Source organism: Hirundo rustica, chromosome 26 (assembly GCF_015227805.2).
Source record: "Hirundo rustica isolate bHirRus1 chromosome 26, bHirRus1.pri.v3, whole genome shotgun sequence".
NCBI lineage: Eukaryota > Metazoa > Chordata > Aves > Passeriformes > Hirundinidae > Hirundo > Hirundo rustica.
In genome coordinates this window covers 767,247-786,310 of record NC_053475.1, presented here as the reverse complement: position 1 = coordinate 786,310, position 19,064 = coordinate 767,247, and the positions used below count along the sequence as shown (strand labels likewise).

General features: G+C 60.5%; 1 protein-coding gene across 1 annotated transcript in view; it reads right to left on the bottom strand.

Moving 5' to 3' along the window:
* The window catches only part of LOC120763302 (fibrillin-2), a 75,352-nt gene that overhangs the window by 33,199 nt on the left and 23,089 nt on the right, over positions 1 to 19,064 (bottom strand). Inside the window, exons 7-29 of the mRNA XM_058423582.1 lie at positions 17,626 to 17,778; positions 16,148 to 16,345; positions 15,173 to 15,316; positions 14,922 to 15,041; positions 14,202 to 14,327; positions 13,777 to 13,899; positions 12,622 to 12,897; positions 11,846 to 11,899; positions 10,221 to 10,346; positions 9,558 to 9,683; positions 8,158 to 8,277; positions 7,501 to 7,638; positions 7,198 to 7,248; positions 6,031 to 6,156; positions 5,097 to 5,324; positions 4,875 to 5,000; positions 4,364 to 4,492; positions 2,619 to 2,744; positions 1,813 to 1,938; positions 1,393 to 1,515; positions 1,055 to 1,180; positions 823 to 948; positions 3 to 125 (exon numbers count right to left, since the gene is read on the bottom strand). Of these exons, the coding sequence (XP_058279565.1) occupies positions 3 to 125; positions 823 to 948; positions 1,055 to 1,180; positions 1,393 to 1,515; positions 1,813 to 1,938; positions 2,619 to 2,744; positions 4,364 to 4,492; positions 4,875 to 5,000; positions 5,097 to 5,324; positions 6,031 to 6,156; positions 7,198 to 7,248; positions 7,501 to 7,638; positions 8,158 to 8,277; positions 9,558 to 9,683; positions 10,221 to 10,346; positions 11,846 to 11,899; positions 12,622 to 12,897; positions 13,777 to 13,899; positions 14,202 to 14,327; positions 14,922 to 15,041; positions 15,173 to 15,316; positions 16,148 to 16,345; positions 17,626 to 17,778 (3,114 nt within the window). The remainder of the gene's footprint in view (positions 1 to 2; positions 126 to 822; positions 949 to 1,054; positions 1,181 to 1,392; positions 1,516 to 1,812; positions 1,939 to 2,618; positions 2,745 to 4,363; positions 4,493 to 4,874; positions 5,001 to 5,096; positions 5,325 to 6,030; positions 6,157 to 7,197; positions 7,249 to 7,500; positions 7,639 to 8,157; positions 8,278 to 9,557; positions 9,684 to 10,220; positions 10,347 to 11,845; positions 11,900 to 12,621; positions 12,898 to 13,776; positions 13,900 to 14,201; positions 14,328 to 14,921; positions 15,042 to 15,172; positions 15,317 to 16,147; positions 16,346 to 17,625; positions 17,779 to 19,064) is intronic.

Genomic DNA, 19,064 nt, shown 5'->3' with positions numbered 1-19,064 from the left:
ACCGTTGCACTTGAGCCCGTCCCCGAGCCAGCCCGAGCGACACTTGCACTTGAAGCTGCCGGGGACGTTGATGCAGGACGCGTGCATGTCGCAGTTGTGGGCCCCGATCTCGCACTCGTCGATGTCTGCAGAGGAAGGAGAGCGGGGCTGGCACAGCTCGGCTCTCCCAGCACGGCAGGGCTGAGCCTGGGCTCCTGGAGCTCCGGGGTTTGGGCACCGACAGCTCCTGGAGCTCCCAGGGCTTTTTGGGGGAGAGGCTGCCCAGGACTGGAGCCCGGAGCTGAGCTCCTGGAGCCCCCAGGGCTTTGGAAGAGAGGCTATGTGGGGTTGGAGCCTGGAGCTGAGCTCCTGGAGCTCCCAGGGCTTTGGAAAAGAGGCTATGCGGGGTTGGAGCCTGGAGCTGAGCTCCTGGAGCCCCCAGGGCTTTTTGGGAGAGAAGCTGCCTGGGGTTGGAGCCTGGAGCTGAGCTCCTGGAGCTCCCAGGGCTTTTTGGGGGAGAGGCTGCCTGGCGTTGGAGCCCGGACCTGAGCTCCTGGAGTTCCCAGGGCTTTGGAGAAGAAGCTGCCCAGGATTGGAGCCTGGAGCTGAGCTCCTGAAGCTCCCAGGGCTTTGGGGGAGAAGCTGCCTGGGGTTGGAGCCTGGAGCTGAGGAGCTCAGCCCCGGCCAATGCGCAGGAGGCAGGGCAGGCTCCTGGCTTGGCCATCACCTGGGGGACAGGTGGGTTCCTGTCCCTCTGTCCCCCAGCACGTCTCCACACGGACGGGGCTCTCCGCAGGGCAGCTCTGGGAGGGTTCCCCGGCCCCAGGCGTGCCGAGCTCCCACCTGTGCACCCCGTGGTTCCCTTCTTGACGAAGTAGCCCAGCTGGCAGTGGCAGATGAAGGAGCCCTTGGTGTTCTCGCACTCGCCGTGCAGGCAGATGTTGGGGTTGAGGTCGCACTCGTTCACGTCTGCGGGACAAAACCGAGCGTGGCACGCCCCGAGGAGCCCGGCGTGGCTCCGGGGACGGCAAGGCAGAGCCGGGCACGCGCAGCCGGGGCACAGCCAGCGCCTCACCGATGCAGGTCTTCATGTCCAGGGATGCCATGAAGCCGTCGAAGCAGAGGCAGCGGTACTCCCCGGGGATGTTGGTGCACTGCCCCCCGTCACAGATGTCGGGGTTGTCCTCACACTCATCGATATCTGCAGGGAGGAGATCACCAGAGGTGAGCACAGCGAACTTTGGAGCGTGAGGAAATCCCGAATCGCCAGCGGCCGGGCGTGGAAATCGTCCATCCAGGAAAATCCTTCCTCTGGAAGGGACTCGAAAAATGAGACACCCCCACCCCCCTCACGCTGGAGCCAGCTGAGGGGGACACAGAGGAGCAGCTGCGAGAGCCAAGGTGGCCACTGACCTGCACAGGACCTCTTGTCGGGCATCAGGGCGTAGCCCTCGCTGCAGCTGCACTCGTAGCTGCCCTCGGAGTTGGAGCAGTGGGTGTCACAGCCCCCGTTGGTGATGGTGCACTCGTCGATGTCTGCGGACAATCACCGCGCCCTGAGCCGGGAGGGACCCGCAGGGACCCGGCCCAGCCCCTGGCCCCGCACAGACAACAGCCCAGGCTGCAGTTTCGGGCGGGAGAAGAGGACACAAATCTGCCCCAGCCACAAGAAAACTCCTCGCCCCTTCTCCCCGGCAGCGCCCGGTGCCAGCCCCGCGCCAGCAGCACAGCTCTGGCTGTCACTCCCCCAGGGCATTCCCGCTTTGCTTTACCCTCTGGAGCGTTCTGGGCTCATCCCGGGGTTCTGGGAGAACCTTTTGGAGCAGCACTCACCCACACAGCCCTGCCTGTCCGGCGTGGCCTGGAAGCCCGAGTCGCAGGAGCACTGGTAGGTGCCGATGACGTTGACGCAGCGCCCGTTGCGGCAGAGGTTGTCGCTGAGGGAGCACTCGTTGATGTCTGGGGGGGACAAGAGCGCTTGGAGCAGCCAGCCCGGAGCAGCTCGGGCCACTCTCACCTGGCGCCCAGCCCCGGCCTGTCCCAACGGCGTTTGTCCCGTTTTGGCAGCAAAATCAGCGACACGGATGCAAGAAAACGCCGGGAACGAGATTGGGGTCCCTACTCTGGGATGAGCTGGACCCACTTATCATGGGAGCACAGGAGGGTTTGGGTGGGAGGGACCTTAAAGATCATCCACGGGCAGGGACAGGAGAAGGGACAGGGGCAGGGACAGGAGCAGGGACAGGGACACGGGCAGGGACAGGAGCAGGGACAGGGACACGGGCAGGGACAGGGGCAGGGACAGGGACAGGGACAGGAGCAGGGACAGGGACAGGGACAGGAGCAGGGACAGGAGCAGGGACAGGAGCAGGGACAGGGGCAGGGACACGGGCAGGGACAGGGGCAGGGACACGGGCAGGGACAGGAGCAGGGACAGGAGCAGGGACAGGGGCAGGGACAGGGGCAGGGACACGGGCAGGGACACAGACACGGACACAGACAGGGACACGGACACGGGCACGGACACCTTCCCCTAGCCCAGGCTGCTCCAAGCCCTTTCCCGCTCCCAGGGATGGGCAGGAAATACGCAGAGCCCTGCAGGAGCTCTCCCTGTGGGATTCCCCCACTGCGCCCCTCACCAATGCAGGTGTTGCCCTCGGCTGTCAGCTCGTGCCCAGGGGGGCAGATGCACTCGAAGCTGCCGTCCGTGTTCATGCAGATCCCGCCCCGGCACAGCAGCGGGTCCCGCTCGCACTCGTTGATGTCTGCACGGGAAAACGGGATTGGGCACTTCCAGGACGTGGAATATCACACAGGGAACGGGGCAGGGATCCCAGAACAGGGAATGTCACACAGGGAACACAGCTTGGACCCCAGGACATGGAATATCACACAGGGAGCACGGCTTGGATCCCAGGACATGGAATATCACACAGGTAACAGGGCTTGGATCCCAGGATGTGGAATATCACACAGGTAACAGGGCAGGGGTCCCAGAACATGGAATATCACACAGGGAACAGGGCAGGGATCCCAGAACATGGAATATCACACAGGGAACGGGGCAGGGAAAGCTGGGCTTGGATGCAGTGGTCTCCTGGTTGGAGTCTGAATGTCAGGAAATCCCAGCTCGTGCCTTGACCCCAGCAGATCCCAAGAGCCCCTCAGTGACAGCAGAGAAAGGGACTGAGGTTGGATATATTAAAAAAAACACCTAATTTTCCTCTCATGTTTGTATTCCTGACTCCATCCCCGAAGTTAAGAGCGGGATATTTTCCCTGACTTGGATAAAACACTGACGAGGTTTTTCAGGTAAAGGGGGCTGGGATACACCTGAAAGTGGGGGTGACAAACCCCTGCCAAACACCCCCAGATCAGTGGGATCTGGTGAATCCCAGGCTGCGTTTTCACCGCTGCTGCCGTCCCCTGCCCCAGGCTGGAAAGAATTCCTCCCTCAGGAGGCTGGAGCCAAAAATCTTTTGCCGAACACAGGTGGGGAGAAGTTAATCCCCGACCACAGGCAGTGACAAAATGTCACCACCCCCTTTGGAGCGAGATGACTCAGCTCCCTGTCACCCAGAAAAAAAAAAAAAAAGATAAAGTGGAATTGGACAAGTGGACAAGTAATAGCATTAAATTAAAAAGAAAGAAAAAAAGGAACAACGAAAAGAACAATGAAATTTATATCCTCCTATAAAGATTAGAAACCTGATTACGGCAAGAAGGCACCAGGTCATGGGTGAGGACTGTGACATTCCCAGTGTCCCAGGAGTGGAGCAGAAGGAGGAGGAGGAGGAGGAGGGGGAGCTGTGGAAGTCCACGCCACAAATCGTACAGAAAAGGCAAAGCCCCTGCCAGGGGCAGTGATTTATTTTAAAGAGCAGGGAGAGTAAAACATGAAAAATAAATAAACGGCGTTGAATCATGGCTTGAAGTGGTTTGAAAGCCCAAGCCAAAGCAGAATATTAACAGCAGGTCAGGGAGATGAGCGAGTCTGGCTGGACAGAGCAGAGGAACATGGAATGCCAGGAATTAGAGGACAGCAAGAGTCTGGCTGAGCTGCTGGAGACAAACTGAGGTGCTGAGGTCACCGATGGGGTTTTTTTTTATTTAAGCTCCAAACAAGAATTATTCAATTGGAAGCAGATGAGACTCTGACAGAATAAAAACGAGCCCTGGGCAGACAGAAGGGGACGTAGGGAACAGTGTGAGGATAAAGGGAGGTCAAAGGGGCAGAGGTGAGGGGGTGGAAAGGGGCACAGGGCATCCCAAAACTGCACACGGAGGGTTTGATTTGGGGAGCTGGGCATCTCTGGGCCCCGGCCGCGCCCTCCCTGTGCCGGGAGGGTCGGGAGGTGCCCGGGAGGGGCTCAGCCTCACTCACCCATGCAGTTCTTCATCATCATGAAGCCGCTCTCGTAGCCCTCGAAGCACTCGCACTCGAAGCTGCCCGGGGTGTTCACGCAGGAGCCGTGGCCGCACAGGTCGGGGGAGATGCGGCACTCGTCGATGTCTGGGGACGAGGACAGGGGCTGGGGCAGGACAGGCCAGCAGCGTGGCCGGAGCCAGCGCTGGGCTGCCAGGGACCAGCAGGCAGAGGAATTCCCAGTCCTTGGATGAGCCGCGGCGCTCCCTGGGGCAGGGCTCGCCCTTCACCCCACAGGCTGGAGGAGCCTCACGGAATTCCGGGATGCTTTGGGTCGGAGGGACCCCTGCCGTGCCCAGGGACATCTCCCACTGCCCCAGGGCGCCCCGAGCCCCATCCAGCCTGGCCTTGACGCTCCTGCCCTTGGCTCGTCCCCACGTCCTTAAACAAGTGCCAGGACTCCTCCGGGCAGCCCCAGCCCGCCGAGCCCCCCAAAAGCAGCAGGAACAGCCCCTCGGGGCTCCCTCACCTGTGCAGTTCCTCTCCTCAGCGTCCAGAGCGAAGCCGTTGCCGCAGATGCACCTGAAGCTGCCGATGGTGTTCCTGCAGGTGCCGTGGGTGCACAGCCCCGAGAACACCTTGCACTCGTTCACGTCTGAGAGGGGATGGCAGGGGTTCAGACCCGGGGGGGCTCTCCACGGATCCCCCGAGGCGGCAGCTGAGAGGCTCCGGGCCCCGACTGCCCGCTCACCTTTGTAGAAGGGCCGCCCCGAGAGCACGTCGCCGCGGTTGGCGAAGCCGGGCCCGCGGGGGCACAGCGCCTTGTACTCGGCCGAGCCGGCGCGGGGACACTCCTCGCAGTCCGAGCCCCAGGCCGAGCCCACGGAGCAGCAGCACATGTCCATGCGGAACTTTCCGGGCAGCGGCTCCGTGCACTCGTCCTCGTCCCAGCGCATGTAGCACTGCTCCACCCGCACGTCTGGGGGCACACAGAGCGCGCCTCAGCCCCCGGCGCCGCCGGGAACGGGCGGCGGGAGGGCTCGGGGTGCTGTCCAAGCGGCGCCCAGGAGGATGAGGGAAGCTTTTTTTGGTCTTTTTGGGAAGGGGTTTCCACAGCGTGGAATTCCGCCGCTGGTGATGGGGACCCTCAGGGGGTTTCAGGGTTTAGGTTGGAAAAGAGGTTTGAGACCACGGAGTCCAGCCGCTGTCGTGGGTTAGTACAGTTTAGTTTTTTAGCTTGGGAACCTGCTCTGTTTATTGTTTCTTATCTTACAATTTCCTCAGTGCCCAGCAAAGGTCTGTGCAGCTGCTTGGGCATCTGGCGACTCCTCCCCACTGGGCTGTGGCTATCTTTTATATTAATTGTTACGTGCTCTTTATTTATCATTATTTGCCGATACCTATCACTTATACTAAACAGGTCATCCCTACTCTGACCCAATCTCCTTAAACTCTTTGTGCCACCGTCGCTGCAGGAAATGGAGCGAGGGAAGAAGAAAGAAGAAGCAAGAGACAAAGCCCACCCAAGAAGGACAACGGTGTCACCGGCTGGACTCGGGGACACCAAACTGCTTCAGCTGTGAGGTTTTTGAGGGGCTCTTCCATGCCTGACTCAAATCCCAAGAATTCCTGGTGGGGAGGGAGCAGCAGTGAGGGCGGGATGCGGGCGGGGGACGCGTCCTTACCCACGCAGGTCCTGGCGGTGCCGTCCAGGGTCAGCCCCTCGGGACACTCGCAGCGGAAGGAGCCGGCGGAGTTGACGCAGCGGCCGTTGGGGCACACGCCCGGGAACACCTCGCACTCGTTCACATCTGCGGCACAGCGGTGGGGACGGGTGAGGGACGGCACAGGGGACACGGCCGGGGGGCACCGAGGGGCTCCGGGAGCGGGTGGGAGGAACCCAGAGCCGCCCGCCGGGCTCCGAGCAGCGGCTTGTCCATGGAAACTCGTCCGTGGAAGCTCGCCCGTGGAAATTTATCCATGGAAACTCAACCACGGAAACTCGTCCGTGGAAACTCGTCTGTGGAAATTTATCCATGGAAACTCAACCATGGAAACTTATCCATGGAAACTCATGCATGGAAACTCATCCATAGAAATTTATCCATGGAAATTCATCCATGGAAACTCATCCATGGAAACTCATCCATGGAAACTCATCCGTGGAAATTTATCCATGGAAATTCATCCATGGAAGTTTATCCATGGAAACTCATCCATGGAAACTCATCTGTGGAAATTTATCCACGGAAATTCATCCATGGAAGCTCATCCATAGAAATTTATCCATGGAAACTCAACCATGGAAACTCAACCATGGAAACTTCCCCATGGAAATTTATCCATGGAAATTCATCCATGGAAACTCATCCATGGAAACTCATCCACGAAAACTTATCCATGGAAACTCATCCGTGGAAACTCATCCATAGAAATTTATCCATGGAAACTCATCCATGGAAACTCATCCACAGAGATTCATCCATGGAAACTCATCCATGGAAACTCATCCATAGAGATTTATCCATGGAAATTCATCCATGGAAACTCATCCATGGAAACTCATCCATGGAAACTGGGCACAAAGGGAGCCGGGACCTGGGGAGAGACACACAGACAGACAGAAAGTGACACAGACAGACACACAGACAGACACACAGACAGACACACAGACAGACACACAGACAGACAGAAAGTGACACAGACAGACACACAGACAGACACACAGACAGACACACAGGCACGGGGCCAGGGCACGGAGATCCCCCCAGGACTCCGCGAGGCGGGAAGCGGCAGGGAATCCAGGCTCCCGTTCCCAGGAGATGCGGTTCTCCGTCCCGGCAGCGCCTTACCTTCACAGGTGACCCCCTTCATGCGGGCGTACCCCCGGGGACAGGCCGTGTCTGCAAGGGACAGGCACCTCAGCAAGGAAACCCTCCCGGCTTTCCCACAGAATCCTGGAATACCCGGAGCTGGGAGGGACCCCCGGGACCACCCAGCCCGACTCCTGACCCTCCTCCACACCCCACCAACCCCACCCCGTCCCTGAGAGCGCCGTCAGTGCCCCACCACCCTCTGGGGACGTTTCCCTGCTCCTGATCTCCATCCCGGGCCCCCGGCAGCACTCCAGCGTTCCCCCGGCAGCGGAGCCTCACCGATCTCGCAGCGCTCGCAGGGGCTGCCCCAGGCCGCCCCCAGCGTGGCGCAGCACTCGGATTTCAGCGTGGCGCCGTTGATGTTGACCTCGCAGCGCCCGTCCTGGATGTTGAGCCAGCAGGTGCCCTTCATGCTGTCTGCAGGGACACGGCGGGGCTCAGGGGCTGCTCCCCGTGCCCCCGAGGGGCAGCTGGCAGCGGCTGTGCCCTTCTGGGAGCCCCTCACCCTTTAGGATGCGGGGCCAAAGCTGTTCCCACAAACCGGGCTGGTCCCCAAACCTTAAAGCCCACGACGGTGCCACACCCCTGCCATAAGGACACCAGCCCTGATCCCAGGGTGCTGCAGCCCGGCCTTGGGCACTGCCAGGGATCTGGATCCCATTCCAGAGCCTCCCCACAGCTCTCCCAGCCAGGAATCCCTCCCCAGCATCCCCCCTTATCCCTGCCCTCTGCCATCCCTGTGCCAAGTGACGGCTCGGGGTGACGCCGGCGGTGCCACTGGGCCCTTGTGCCACCCGTCCCTGGTGCTACCGGTCCCTTGTGCCACCCGTTCCTGGTGCCATCAGGCCCTGGTGCCACTCATCCCTGGTGCTACCGGTCCCTGGTGCCACCCGTCCCTGGTGCCACCGGGCCCTGGTGCCACGGGTCCCCGCTCACCCACGCAGATGGTGCCGCTGGGGTCCAGCTTGCTGCCCGGGGAGCACTCGCAGGCGAAGGAGCCGGCGTTGTTCCGGCACAGCCCGTTCACGCACGGGTTGGACGTGCACTCGTTGATGTCTGCGGGGACAAGGGACAGAGGGACAAGGGGACAGAGGTCACCGGGGGGCAGAGGTCACTGGGGACAGAGGTCACTGGGGGTCAGAGGTCACTGGGGACAGAGGTCACTGGGGGACAGCGACAGGGGACACGGACTGGAGGAGGAGAGAGAACACGGTGTGAAGAACGGTGGGTTTAAGCTGGGTTGTGGGGTTTTTTTGCATTGTTTTAAGTGTAATAATGAAATTTAAAATATGTTGGAATATATTAGATATCAAGATATCAAGATATAAAGATTATATAAAGATATAAAGACATAAATATATAAAGATATAAAGACACAAATATATGAAGTATGTAATATGGAAATGTGTTGCGATGCAATATAATCATGTGATCTAGAACATATAAATACTATATAATATACTAACATAATATATTATATATACACACCACATCATAAATATATATATATTATATGGTGTGGGTTTTATTATATATAATAGATATTCTATACTGTATACTATAGACTGTATACTGTATACAATATATGATATATGTAATTAATATATAATATGTAATTAATATATACTATATACTATATACTATATACTATATACTATATACTATATACTATATTTTATTTTGTATATCATATATTGTATGTCGTATATTGTATACTGTACATGATATGTGATATGTGATATATATTACACATATACAACAATACACATTCTATGATAATATCATCTAGAATGCAAGAAACACTACATAACAGATTATATAAATAATGAATGATAACCTATATAAAATTTCCATATAAATATGAAGTATATAAGAAAATGTAAGTATAAACATGTAATTTAGACAGCTCTAATAACAATATTAAAACTGCAAGATTTTTTTTAAAAATTACTTGGATTGAGGGTGGTTGGGGCACTTGTGTGCAAAGTGCCAGTTCTCAAATATTTGAGTCCTCTGCGCACAGGAAACCATTCCTCCCCCTCCAAATCGCAGCCTTTCAATCAAATCCCCCAAACCTCGCAATTTCGGTCAGACCTCAAGCTCAAACTCTGCGGCCCTACAGGAAACGGCTCTGGTTTCCAGGCTCGGATGTTTTGGGGTCAGCCTTCCAAACGCTTTGAACCCAGTGTGAAACATCACTAAAAACCGGGGGGGGGGGAAAACCCCCCTAAAAAACGAGGCCAAGCCTCCAGCACCCCAGAGCGGTGGGGTGGGAAGGGGAGCAGGGATTCCCGGCTGGAACTGGCGGCCCAGGCGGGAGCTGGGGGCCCCGTTACCTTCGCAGGTGTCGGTCTCGGTGCGGAACACGAAGCCCTTGGGGCAGGTGCAGGTGTAGCTGCCGGGGGTGTTCCTGCACAGGCCGTTGTCGCACAGCAGCCGGTTGACGCTGCACTCGTCCACGTCTGGGGACACGGGCGGCGGCCGTCAGCCGCTTCGGGCTGGGAAGGGTTAATTCCTCCCCCCGCGCAGTCGCTGATCCGACCCCAACAGTCCCAGCGCTCCCGGAGCTCCGGCTGTGCCCATTCCCTTTGGGAATTCGGTGCCCAGCACCCTCGGGGGGAAGAACCTTTCCCTGACCTCCATCCCAGCCCCTGGCGCAGCTCCAGCCCTTCCCTGGCCGCTGTCCCTGCTCCCAGAGCAGAATCCAGAGCTGCCCCTGCCCTTCCCTCACAAGGAACTCCTGGAGTTGTTCCCCTGGAGGTGCTGAACGCCTCGCCCACGGCCAGCAGGGAACGAATTCCTCGTTTTCCTTCCCCCGCGGAACCGTTCTCATCCCGACCCGCGAGTTCCGCCTTCCACCCTTCCCCTTGCCCTCCCTGCCCAACAGCCGGGGAGGATTTGGGTGGGATGGGGATGGGGTGCTGCAGCAGCTCCTGGGGGTGCCAGGCACCCCCCGAGCCCCCCGAGCCCCCCGAGCGCCCGGGCAGCCCCCGACTCACCCACGCAGTTCTTGCCCGTGGGGTCGGACTCGTAGCCCAGGTTGCAGATGCAGCGGTAGCTGCCCCGCAGGTTCTCGCACATCCCGTTGGGGCAGATGTCGGGGTTCAGGGCGCACTCGTTGATGTCTGGCAGGGAAAAGAGGAGCGTGAGGCGGAGCCCAGCAAGAGGCGGAAAAATTCCGCCTCCGGGATCTTCACCGCAGGAATCATGGAGCCCTGGGATGGGTTGGGTTGGGTGGGGAGGGCCTTAAAGCTCATCTCGTTCCACTTCCATCCTTCCAGGCTGCTCCAAGCTCCATCCAAGCCTGGCCTTGGACACGTCCAAGGATGGGGCAGCCACAGCTTCTCCCTGTCCTGACCCAGCCTGGGGCTCTGAGCTCAGGACAGAGCTGGAAAAGGGACTGGGATAAGCCCAGTTCTCCGTCAAGGGCTCTCAGGTCCTTGTGTGACATCCCAGCGTCTTCAAGTCTGAGCTCAGGCCCTTTGATTATCCCTGGATTGAGCACTGAGTGACCCTGGAGGGCGGCAGCCAGAGGTGGGCACCGTCCCTTCCCTGTGGGAACATCCCTCCCTTCCATCCTTCCTTCCTTCCATCCTTCCTTCCTTCCTTCCTTCCTTCCTTCCTTCCTTCCTTCCTTCCTTCCTTCCTTCCTTCCTTCCTTCCTTCCTTCCTTCCTTCCCTCCTTCCATCCATCCATCCTTCCATCCTTCCTTCCATCCATCCCTCCTTCCATCCATCCATCCATCCTTCCATCCATCCATCCATCCATCCATCCCTTCTGCTGCTCCCTTGGAGCCAATCCCCGGTGCCAGGGCGCAGATTTCGCCCCGGTGATCCCCAGCCCTGCGGCCTGTGCAGGGTCCCCTCAGTGCCACACAGCCACGGCTGCCCGGGCACCGCTGGCCTTCGTCCCCACGCTCCTGGAGCTCCGTTCCACCCAGGGAAAAGCAGCCTGGAGAGCTCTGAGCTCCGGGGCTGGAATGACCTGAGCCTGGCCTTGCTGGCAGGAGTCTCAGCATTCCCACGGGACCGTCCCCAGCCGGCACACGGAGCCCTGGATGGGAGCTCCAGGAGCCACCGGGGCTTCTCCTCTGGCTCCTTCCCATCCCCGAGGCTTGGCGGGGCCGTGCCCGCCTGGCTGCTCCGTGCTCTCCCTGCGGATCCAGGCGCTGCCCGGGGCTGGCACCGGCACCTCTTGGAACGGGGAGCAGCCCCTTGGCAGCGCCGCTGGTCACTTCCCTCTGCCTGGGACACCCCAGGGAGGAGCTGGGGAGCGGGGAAACAGCGGGAGGCTCCCAGCGCTCCCTGCCACCACGGCACGGAGCACAGCCCGGCCCAGCTCCGGGAGATCTGTGGATCCATCCATCCCCGCCCCAGGAAAAGCTGAGGGTGCTGCGGGTGTTCCTGGGGAATCCTGCACGTCCCTGGGGAATCCTGCACGTCCCTGGGGAATCCTGCACGTCCCAGAGGAATCCTGCAGGTCCCTGGGGGATCCTGCACGTCCCTGGGGAATCCTGCACGTCCCTGGGGGATCCTGCACGTCCCTGGGGGATCCTGCACATCCCTGGGGAATCCTGCACGTCCCGGGGGAATCCTGCACGTCCCTGGGGAATCCTGCACTCACCTCTGCCATCAGCCGTGATCCCGATGCCGCTGCTGCAGAGAGCCTGGAATTCCGCTGGGGACAGAGCACAGCAGAGCCATCAGCGCGGCCGGGCGCTCCCCGGGGGGAGATTCCCTGAGCCTGGGGGGCTCAGCCACCAAACCCACCGAGGGCTCCCTTCTCTCTCGGCCAGGCAGCTCTGGGGCTGGTGATGCTCACACCACACGATCACAGAACGAGCTGAGCCGGGAGGGAGCCCGAGGATCGCCCAGCCCAACCCCAGACACCCCAACAATCCCAACAATCCCAACAATCCCAACAATCCCAACAATCCCAACAATCCCAACAATCCCAACAATCCCACCCTGAGCCCGGGAGAGCGTTGTCCAAACTCTCCTTGAGCCCTCCCAGCCTCGGTGCTGTGACTTTGTGCATTTTGATGCCGATACTCCCAGCTCCAACATCCCAGCACCAGATTTGGGCACCCACTCTCCCTTTTTTTGGCTGCCTGGCATCCCTTTCCCCATTAATAGAGTTCTCCAAGCTGCCTGAGCCATCCCAGGACATCCCTGAGCACTCTCCCTGCCCCTGGCACACCCGGGGCTGGACTCACCCGAGTTTTTGGCTGGGCAGGGCTGGCAGAGCTCCCCAAAACACCAGATTTGGGCACCCACTCTCCATTTCTTGTCTGTCTGCCATCCTTTTTCCTATTCCCACAGCTCTCCAAGCTGCCTGAGCCACCCCAGGACATCCCTGAGCACTCTCCCTGCCCCTGGCACACCCAGGGCTGGACTCACCCGAGTTTTTGGCCGGGCAGGGCTGGCAGGGCTCCCCGAAGCCGTGGTCGGGGTTGGCGCAGCAGCACTCGGATTTGGTGACGGCGCCGGGGAAGGGGCGGGCGCAGGTGCCCTTTTTGATGCCCCCGTAGCAGGTGCTGCGCATGTGGGTGTCCACGCAGACGCGGCCGTCCACGCCGATGGCCAGGCCCCCCAGGCACTCGCAGCGGAACGAGCCCTCCGTGTTGATGCACCAGCCATTCATGCAGATCCCCGGCGTCTCGCACTCGTCGATGTCTGGGCAGGAGGAACAGGAGAGGGGGGACCTCGGGGTGAGGGAGGGGCGGGGAGAGGGATGGGATACATGGGGAGAGGGATGGGATGCATGGGGACAGGGCTGGGACACACTGGGAGAGGGATGGGACACACTGGGAGAGGGATGGGATACACGGGGAGAGGGATGGGACACACTGGGAGAGGGATGGGATACATGGGGACAGGGCTGGGACACACTGGGACAGAGCTGGGACACACTGGGTGAGGGATGGGATACACTGGGAGAGGGATGGGACACACTGGGACAGAGCTGGGACGCACTGGGAGAGGGATGGGATACATGGAGCTGGTTGGGACACATGGAGAGGGGTCAGGGACACACGGACAGGGGCTCAGAACAAGATGAGAGAGGCTCAGGACACACAGACAGGGGCTGAGGACACACAGACAGGGCTGAGGACACACAGAGAGGGGTTGAGGACACACAGACAGGGACTCAGGACACACAGACAGGGCTGAGGACACACAGACGGGCTGAGGACACACAGAGAGAGGCTCAGGACACACAGACAGGGACTCAGGACACACAGACAGGGGCTGAGGACACACAGACAAGTTCAGGACACACAGAGAGAGGCTCAGGACACACAGAGAGAGGCTCAGGACACACAGACACGGGCTCAGGACACACAGACAGAGGCTCAGGACACACAGACACAGGCTCAGGGCATGGGAACCTTTTCCCTTTCCCCCATTCCCCCCACCACGGTCCCATCTCTGGGGCACAGCAGGAGCTGCCCGGCCGCAGCCCGGGATTTCTCAGCTCCCCGTGCCCCGAGGCGCTCCCGGGAATCGCGGCAGGGGCTGGGATCGGGAGGAGCCCGGCCGGGATTCCCTCACCCACGCAGTAGCGCCCGTTGGGGGCCAGCACGAAGCCGGGTTTGCAGATGCACTTGAAGCTGCCGTCCTCGTTGATGCACATCCCGTTGAGGCACATGTTGGTGGTGGCACACTCGTCGTGGTCTGGGAGGGGGGGGCACAGAGCTGCAGCAAGACCCCCTCCCCGTGCCCCAAACCCCTCCTGCGCCCATCCCACCGGCCCCAAAGCAGAGGGGGACACGGCGGAACCCCCACGAGCGCCGGCTCCGAGGCCGGGGTCACCTTTCCTGCTCGGGGCTGCATCCCCAGCGCTCCTGGAGCAGCTCCAGCCCCGCTGCTCCCCTGCACCCCAAATCCCACATGGAAAAGCCTCCCCAGCCCAGCCCTCTCCCCTTGGCGGGGATCCCGGGGTGTCCCGGGCTCCTCAGGATGCGCGGGAGCCTCACCCACGCAGTTCTTGCCGTCGGGGGTGATCTCGAAGCCGGCGTTGCAGATGCACTGGAAGCTGCCGTCGGTGTTGACGCAGCGCCCGTTCCTGCACATCACCCCGTTCATGATGCACTCGTCGATGTCTGCAGGGAAAGCACCCGGAAAAATGGGAGCAGGGAGAGACGGGAGAGTGCGGGAAACTCAGGCAAGGTGCCCTCGGACGCAGGAATTCATCCCCCAAAACCCCGCTTGGAAAATTGGAATTTTTGTGGGGAACCTTTGGGAGCCGCTTTGTCAGGAAGGGAGAAAAATCCAAATTTCGAAGCTCGGGCACGGCCATGGAAATCTGCCTTTGTTTGGTGGAACGTTCCCTCCCCATCCCGATTTTTTTGGCCGTGCCTCACCTGCAGCAGCCTTGCTGGAAATCCCGCGCCCAATCCAATTCCTGCCCGGAATCTCCCCCCTGTATTTTTTTTTTTTTTTTTTTTTTTTTGTTGTTGTCAAAGCTCTCCCGACAGAATCCCACCCTCGGGGAGCACTCTGCAGATCCCCTCCACGGCCACCAGAAGATCTGACGGAAAAACCGAGGCAGAGGAAACTTCTCCCGGGCGGATCCCGCCCCACGCCCGGCCGTGCCGGGGGCTCCTCGCTGCATTTCACCCTCCCGCCGTGCCGGGGGCTCTGCCGACCCCTCTGCCCCCCCTGCAGCCCCCCGGCAAGCGGGGCACAGCCCCTACCGATGCAGGCCTGCTTGGTGGGGGTGCTCTGGAAGCCCTCGTGGCACTTGCAGTGGTAGGAGCCCGGGGTGTTGACGCAGTCGCCGTGGACGCAGGGGCTGCTCGAGCACTCGTCCACATCTGCACAAGGAGGAGAAAAAAAAAATACACAAAAACCCTGTGAGGGAGCCGGGGACGGGAAAAGCAGCCTGGAGGAGCTTCTGGGAGCTTCTGGGAGCTTCTGGGAGCTTTTGGGCGAGGCCCCCACTCACCGATGCACTCCCCTCGCACGTCCTGCTTGTAGCCCATGTTGCACTCGCAGCGGTAGCTGGACGGCGTGGGGATGCAGCGCCCGTTCAGGCACAGGTTGGTGAAGTGCTTGCAGATGTCGATGGTCTGGTTCAGCGTGGCCGTTCCTGGGGGGCACAGGGAGGGTTGGGGGAGCCCTGGGGACCAGCACGGGGAGAGGGTTGGGGAGCCCTTGGGTGTCCCCAGGATGGTGGCAGGATGGTGGCAGTTCCTGGGGGTCATGGGGAAGGTTCCAGAGCCCTTGGGTGTCCCCAGGATGGTGGCAGGTCCTGGGGGACACAGGGAGGGTTGCAGAGAGATGGTGGCAGTTTCTGAGGGGCACGGGGAAGGTTCCAGAGCCCTTGGATGTCCCCAGGACGGTGGCAGTTCCTGGGGGACACAGGGAAGGTTCCAGAGCCCTTGGATGTCCCCAGGACTCAGGATGGTGGCAGTTCCTGGGGGACACAGGGAAGGTTCCAGAGCCCTTGGGTGTCCCCAGGATGTTGGCAGTTCCTGGGGGACACAGGGAAGGTTCCAGAGCCCTTGGATGTCCCCAGGACAGTGGCAGTTCCTGGGGGACACAGGGAAGGTTCCAGAGCCCTTGGGTGTCCCCAGGACTCAGGATGGTGGCAGTTCCTGGGGGGCACGGGGAAGGTTCCAGAGCCCTTGGGTGTCCCCAGGAGCTCTCTGGGGGTGTCACAGGCTCCCAAGGTGAGGAGCAAACCCAGCTGGGAAGGATGAGACCGAGGTGGCGACGGGAAAGCTCCGTTCCCATCTGGAGTTGTTGGGAGCCCGTTTGGGAATCAGGGAGATGCTCCCGGCCGGAGCCAGCCCGGCAGGATCCGCGTGCGGTGGGTGCCACGTCCCAGCTGTCCCCGGAGCCGGGACATTCCCTGCGTCCTTCCAGCCCTCGGGAACACCCCCTGGGCTGGGCAGCTCGGGGCCAAGCCGGGAATTACCGATGCTGGAGCTCCCCGGGCCCATCCCGGGCAGCCCCGGGATCCCTCCCTGCCCGTTGGCCCCGTTGGGGCCGATGCCCCCGGGCCCGTTGAGTCCCGGCCCGACTCCGTTGGGTCCGAATCCTGGGATTCCTGGGAAGTTCCCGGGGAAGCCTGGCACGACCGGCAGTCCCTCGATGCACAGCCTGCGGTACTCGTCTGGAAGAAAAGCCAGAGCTCTGCCTGGATCCCCCGGCGGGGAGCGGAGGGTGGGTCCCGGTGGGAACGGGGGTGGAAATGATGGGAACGGGGCAGAGGGACGAGGAGCACAGCACGGGGCACGGCTTGCCGGGGGGGTGTGGCAGAGGATTTTTGGGCACCGAGGGATCCCTCCAGGCAGGGAAGGACGGGACGGGAGCGCTGGGGATGCACCGGGACGCGGCTCCATCCCTGCGCCCCCTCCTCTTCCCAGGGTTCAGTCTTCAGCCGCGCCGGGAGCCAAGGACAGGAGCAGGAGGAGCGCAGGGATCAGCCCCGGCGAGGCGCAGGCGGGAGGAGCAGCACTCCCAGGGGATGGGAGACAGGGGGAGCTGCCCCAGGCTGTGCCAGGGGAGGGTTAGGTTGGGTATCAGGGGAAAAAATTCCTCATGGAAAAGGTTTGGCAAAGGAATCCCCATCCCAAAGGGGTTTTAAATGGGGATGTGGCACACGGGCACAGGTGATGTTGGATGTCAGGGGAAAATTCCTCATGGAAATGATTTGGCAAAGGAATTCCCATCCCAAAGGGGTTTAAAATGTGGATGTGGCACTCGGGGACAGGGTTAGATTTGATATCAGGGAAAAATTCCTCATGGAAATGGTTTGGCAAAGGAAACCTCATCCCGATGGGGTTTAAAGTGTGGCACTCGGGGACAGGGTTAGATTGGATATCAGGGGAAAAATTCCTCATGGAAACGGTTTGGCAAAGAAATCCTCATCCCGAAGGGGTTTAAAATGGGGATGTGGCACTTGGGGACAAGTGATGTTGGATATCAGGGTAAAATTCGTCATGGAAATGATTTGGCAAAGGAATTCCCATCCCGAAGGGGTTTAAAATGGGGATGTGGCACACGGGGACAGGGTTAGATTGGATATCAGGGGAAAAATTCCTCATGGAAACGGTTTGGCAAAGGAATTCCCATCCCAAAGGGGTTTAAAATGGGGATGTGGCACTCGGGGACAGGTGATGTTGGATATCAGGGAAAAAATTCCTCATGGAAACGGTTTGGCAATGGAATTCCCATCCCAAAGGGGTTTAAAATGGGGATGTGGCACTTGGGGACAGGTGATGTTGGATATCAGGGGAAAAATTCCTCATGGAAACGGTTTGGCAAAGGAATCCCCATCCCGACTGCATTTAAAGTGTCACCCGGGGACAGGGTTTGGTGCCCCCGGAGCTTTTCCCACGCTGTTGTACCGCAGGCAGGGCCGTGGGGCGCGGGGTTTTGGGGAGCACTCACCCGAGCCCCGCACCGGGCACATCTCGGGGGTCTGGCCCAGGGCCCAGCAGCGGCCCGAGTCGCAGCAGCACTGCATCCTGCTGGCCTGGCCCGGGATGTCCCCGGCACAGCGGCCACCCAGCAGCGCCGAGAAACACGTGCCCAGGCGCTGGTCTGCGGGGACACGGACACGGGGGGACACGGACACGGGGACACGGGGACATGGGGCCATGGGGACACGGGGACACGGGGGGACAGGGACATGGGGACACGGGGACACGGACACGGGGGGGACACGGACACGGGGGGACACGGACACGGGGGAACACGGACACGGGGACAGGGACACGGGGACATGGGGACACGGACACGGGGACACGGACACGGGGGGACACGGACACGGGTCCATGGGGACAGGGACACGGGGACAGGGACACGGAGGGACACGGACACGGGGACATGGGGACACGGGGCCGTGGGGACAGGGTCACGGGGACAGGGACACGGGGACACGGGGCCATGGGGACACGGGGACAGAGACACAGGGACAGGGACACGGGGACACAGGGACAGGGGGACAGGGACAGGGACATGGGGGGACAGGGACACAGGGGGACAGGGACAGGGACAGGGACAGGGACACAGGGACACAGGGACAGGGACACAGGGACATAGGGACACAGGGGGACAGGGACAGGGACACAGGGACAGGGACAGGGACAGGGACAGGGACAGGGACAGGATAGGGATGGGACAGGGAGAGGGACAGGGATGGGACAGGGATGGGATGGGGATGGGGACAGGGACACAGGGACAGAGGATGGGGACAGGAACACAGGGAGAGGGAGAGGGGCAAGACAGGGACAGGAACAGGACAGGGAGAGGAAGAAGACACACAGTCACAACGTGCCACCACCGCCACCCTCTCAGCCAGCTCCTGAGGGCCCATTCCTGGTGGGATCTCTCCCAGTCCGGCCCCTGACCCTCCCCTGGCCCTGCTGGGGGTGGGTTTGTGGGGGACCGAGGGTCCCTCGCATCCCGCAGGCTCCACCTGGCACCAATCCCCGCAGGAAAACCTGGAATCCTCCCCTCCTCCGCCTCCCACCTCGGGTTTTTTTGGGGGGATTTTTTGGTTTTTTTCTTCTCAAGTCAATTAATGAGGGGGAAAGTCTCCCGGGACTTGGCTGCCACTTCCCGGGAATGTAATTGGGATTAATTGTCTGGGGCTGTTTGATCTGCGGGCTGCGGGCGCACTCCTGCTCCCAGCGCGGCTCGGGGACACGCAGGGGACACGCAGGGGACGCGCAGGGGACAGCGACCCCAGCTCCTTCCCCCCCAGACGCGTCCCCCAGCCCCGCTGGGAGCTGGCTGCAGCAGGAATTGCTCCTTTCGGGAAACTTGATCCACCGAAAACACCAGTTAAAGCCAGACCCGGAGTACGGGGGATGTGAGAGGGGGGT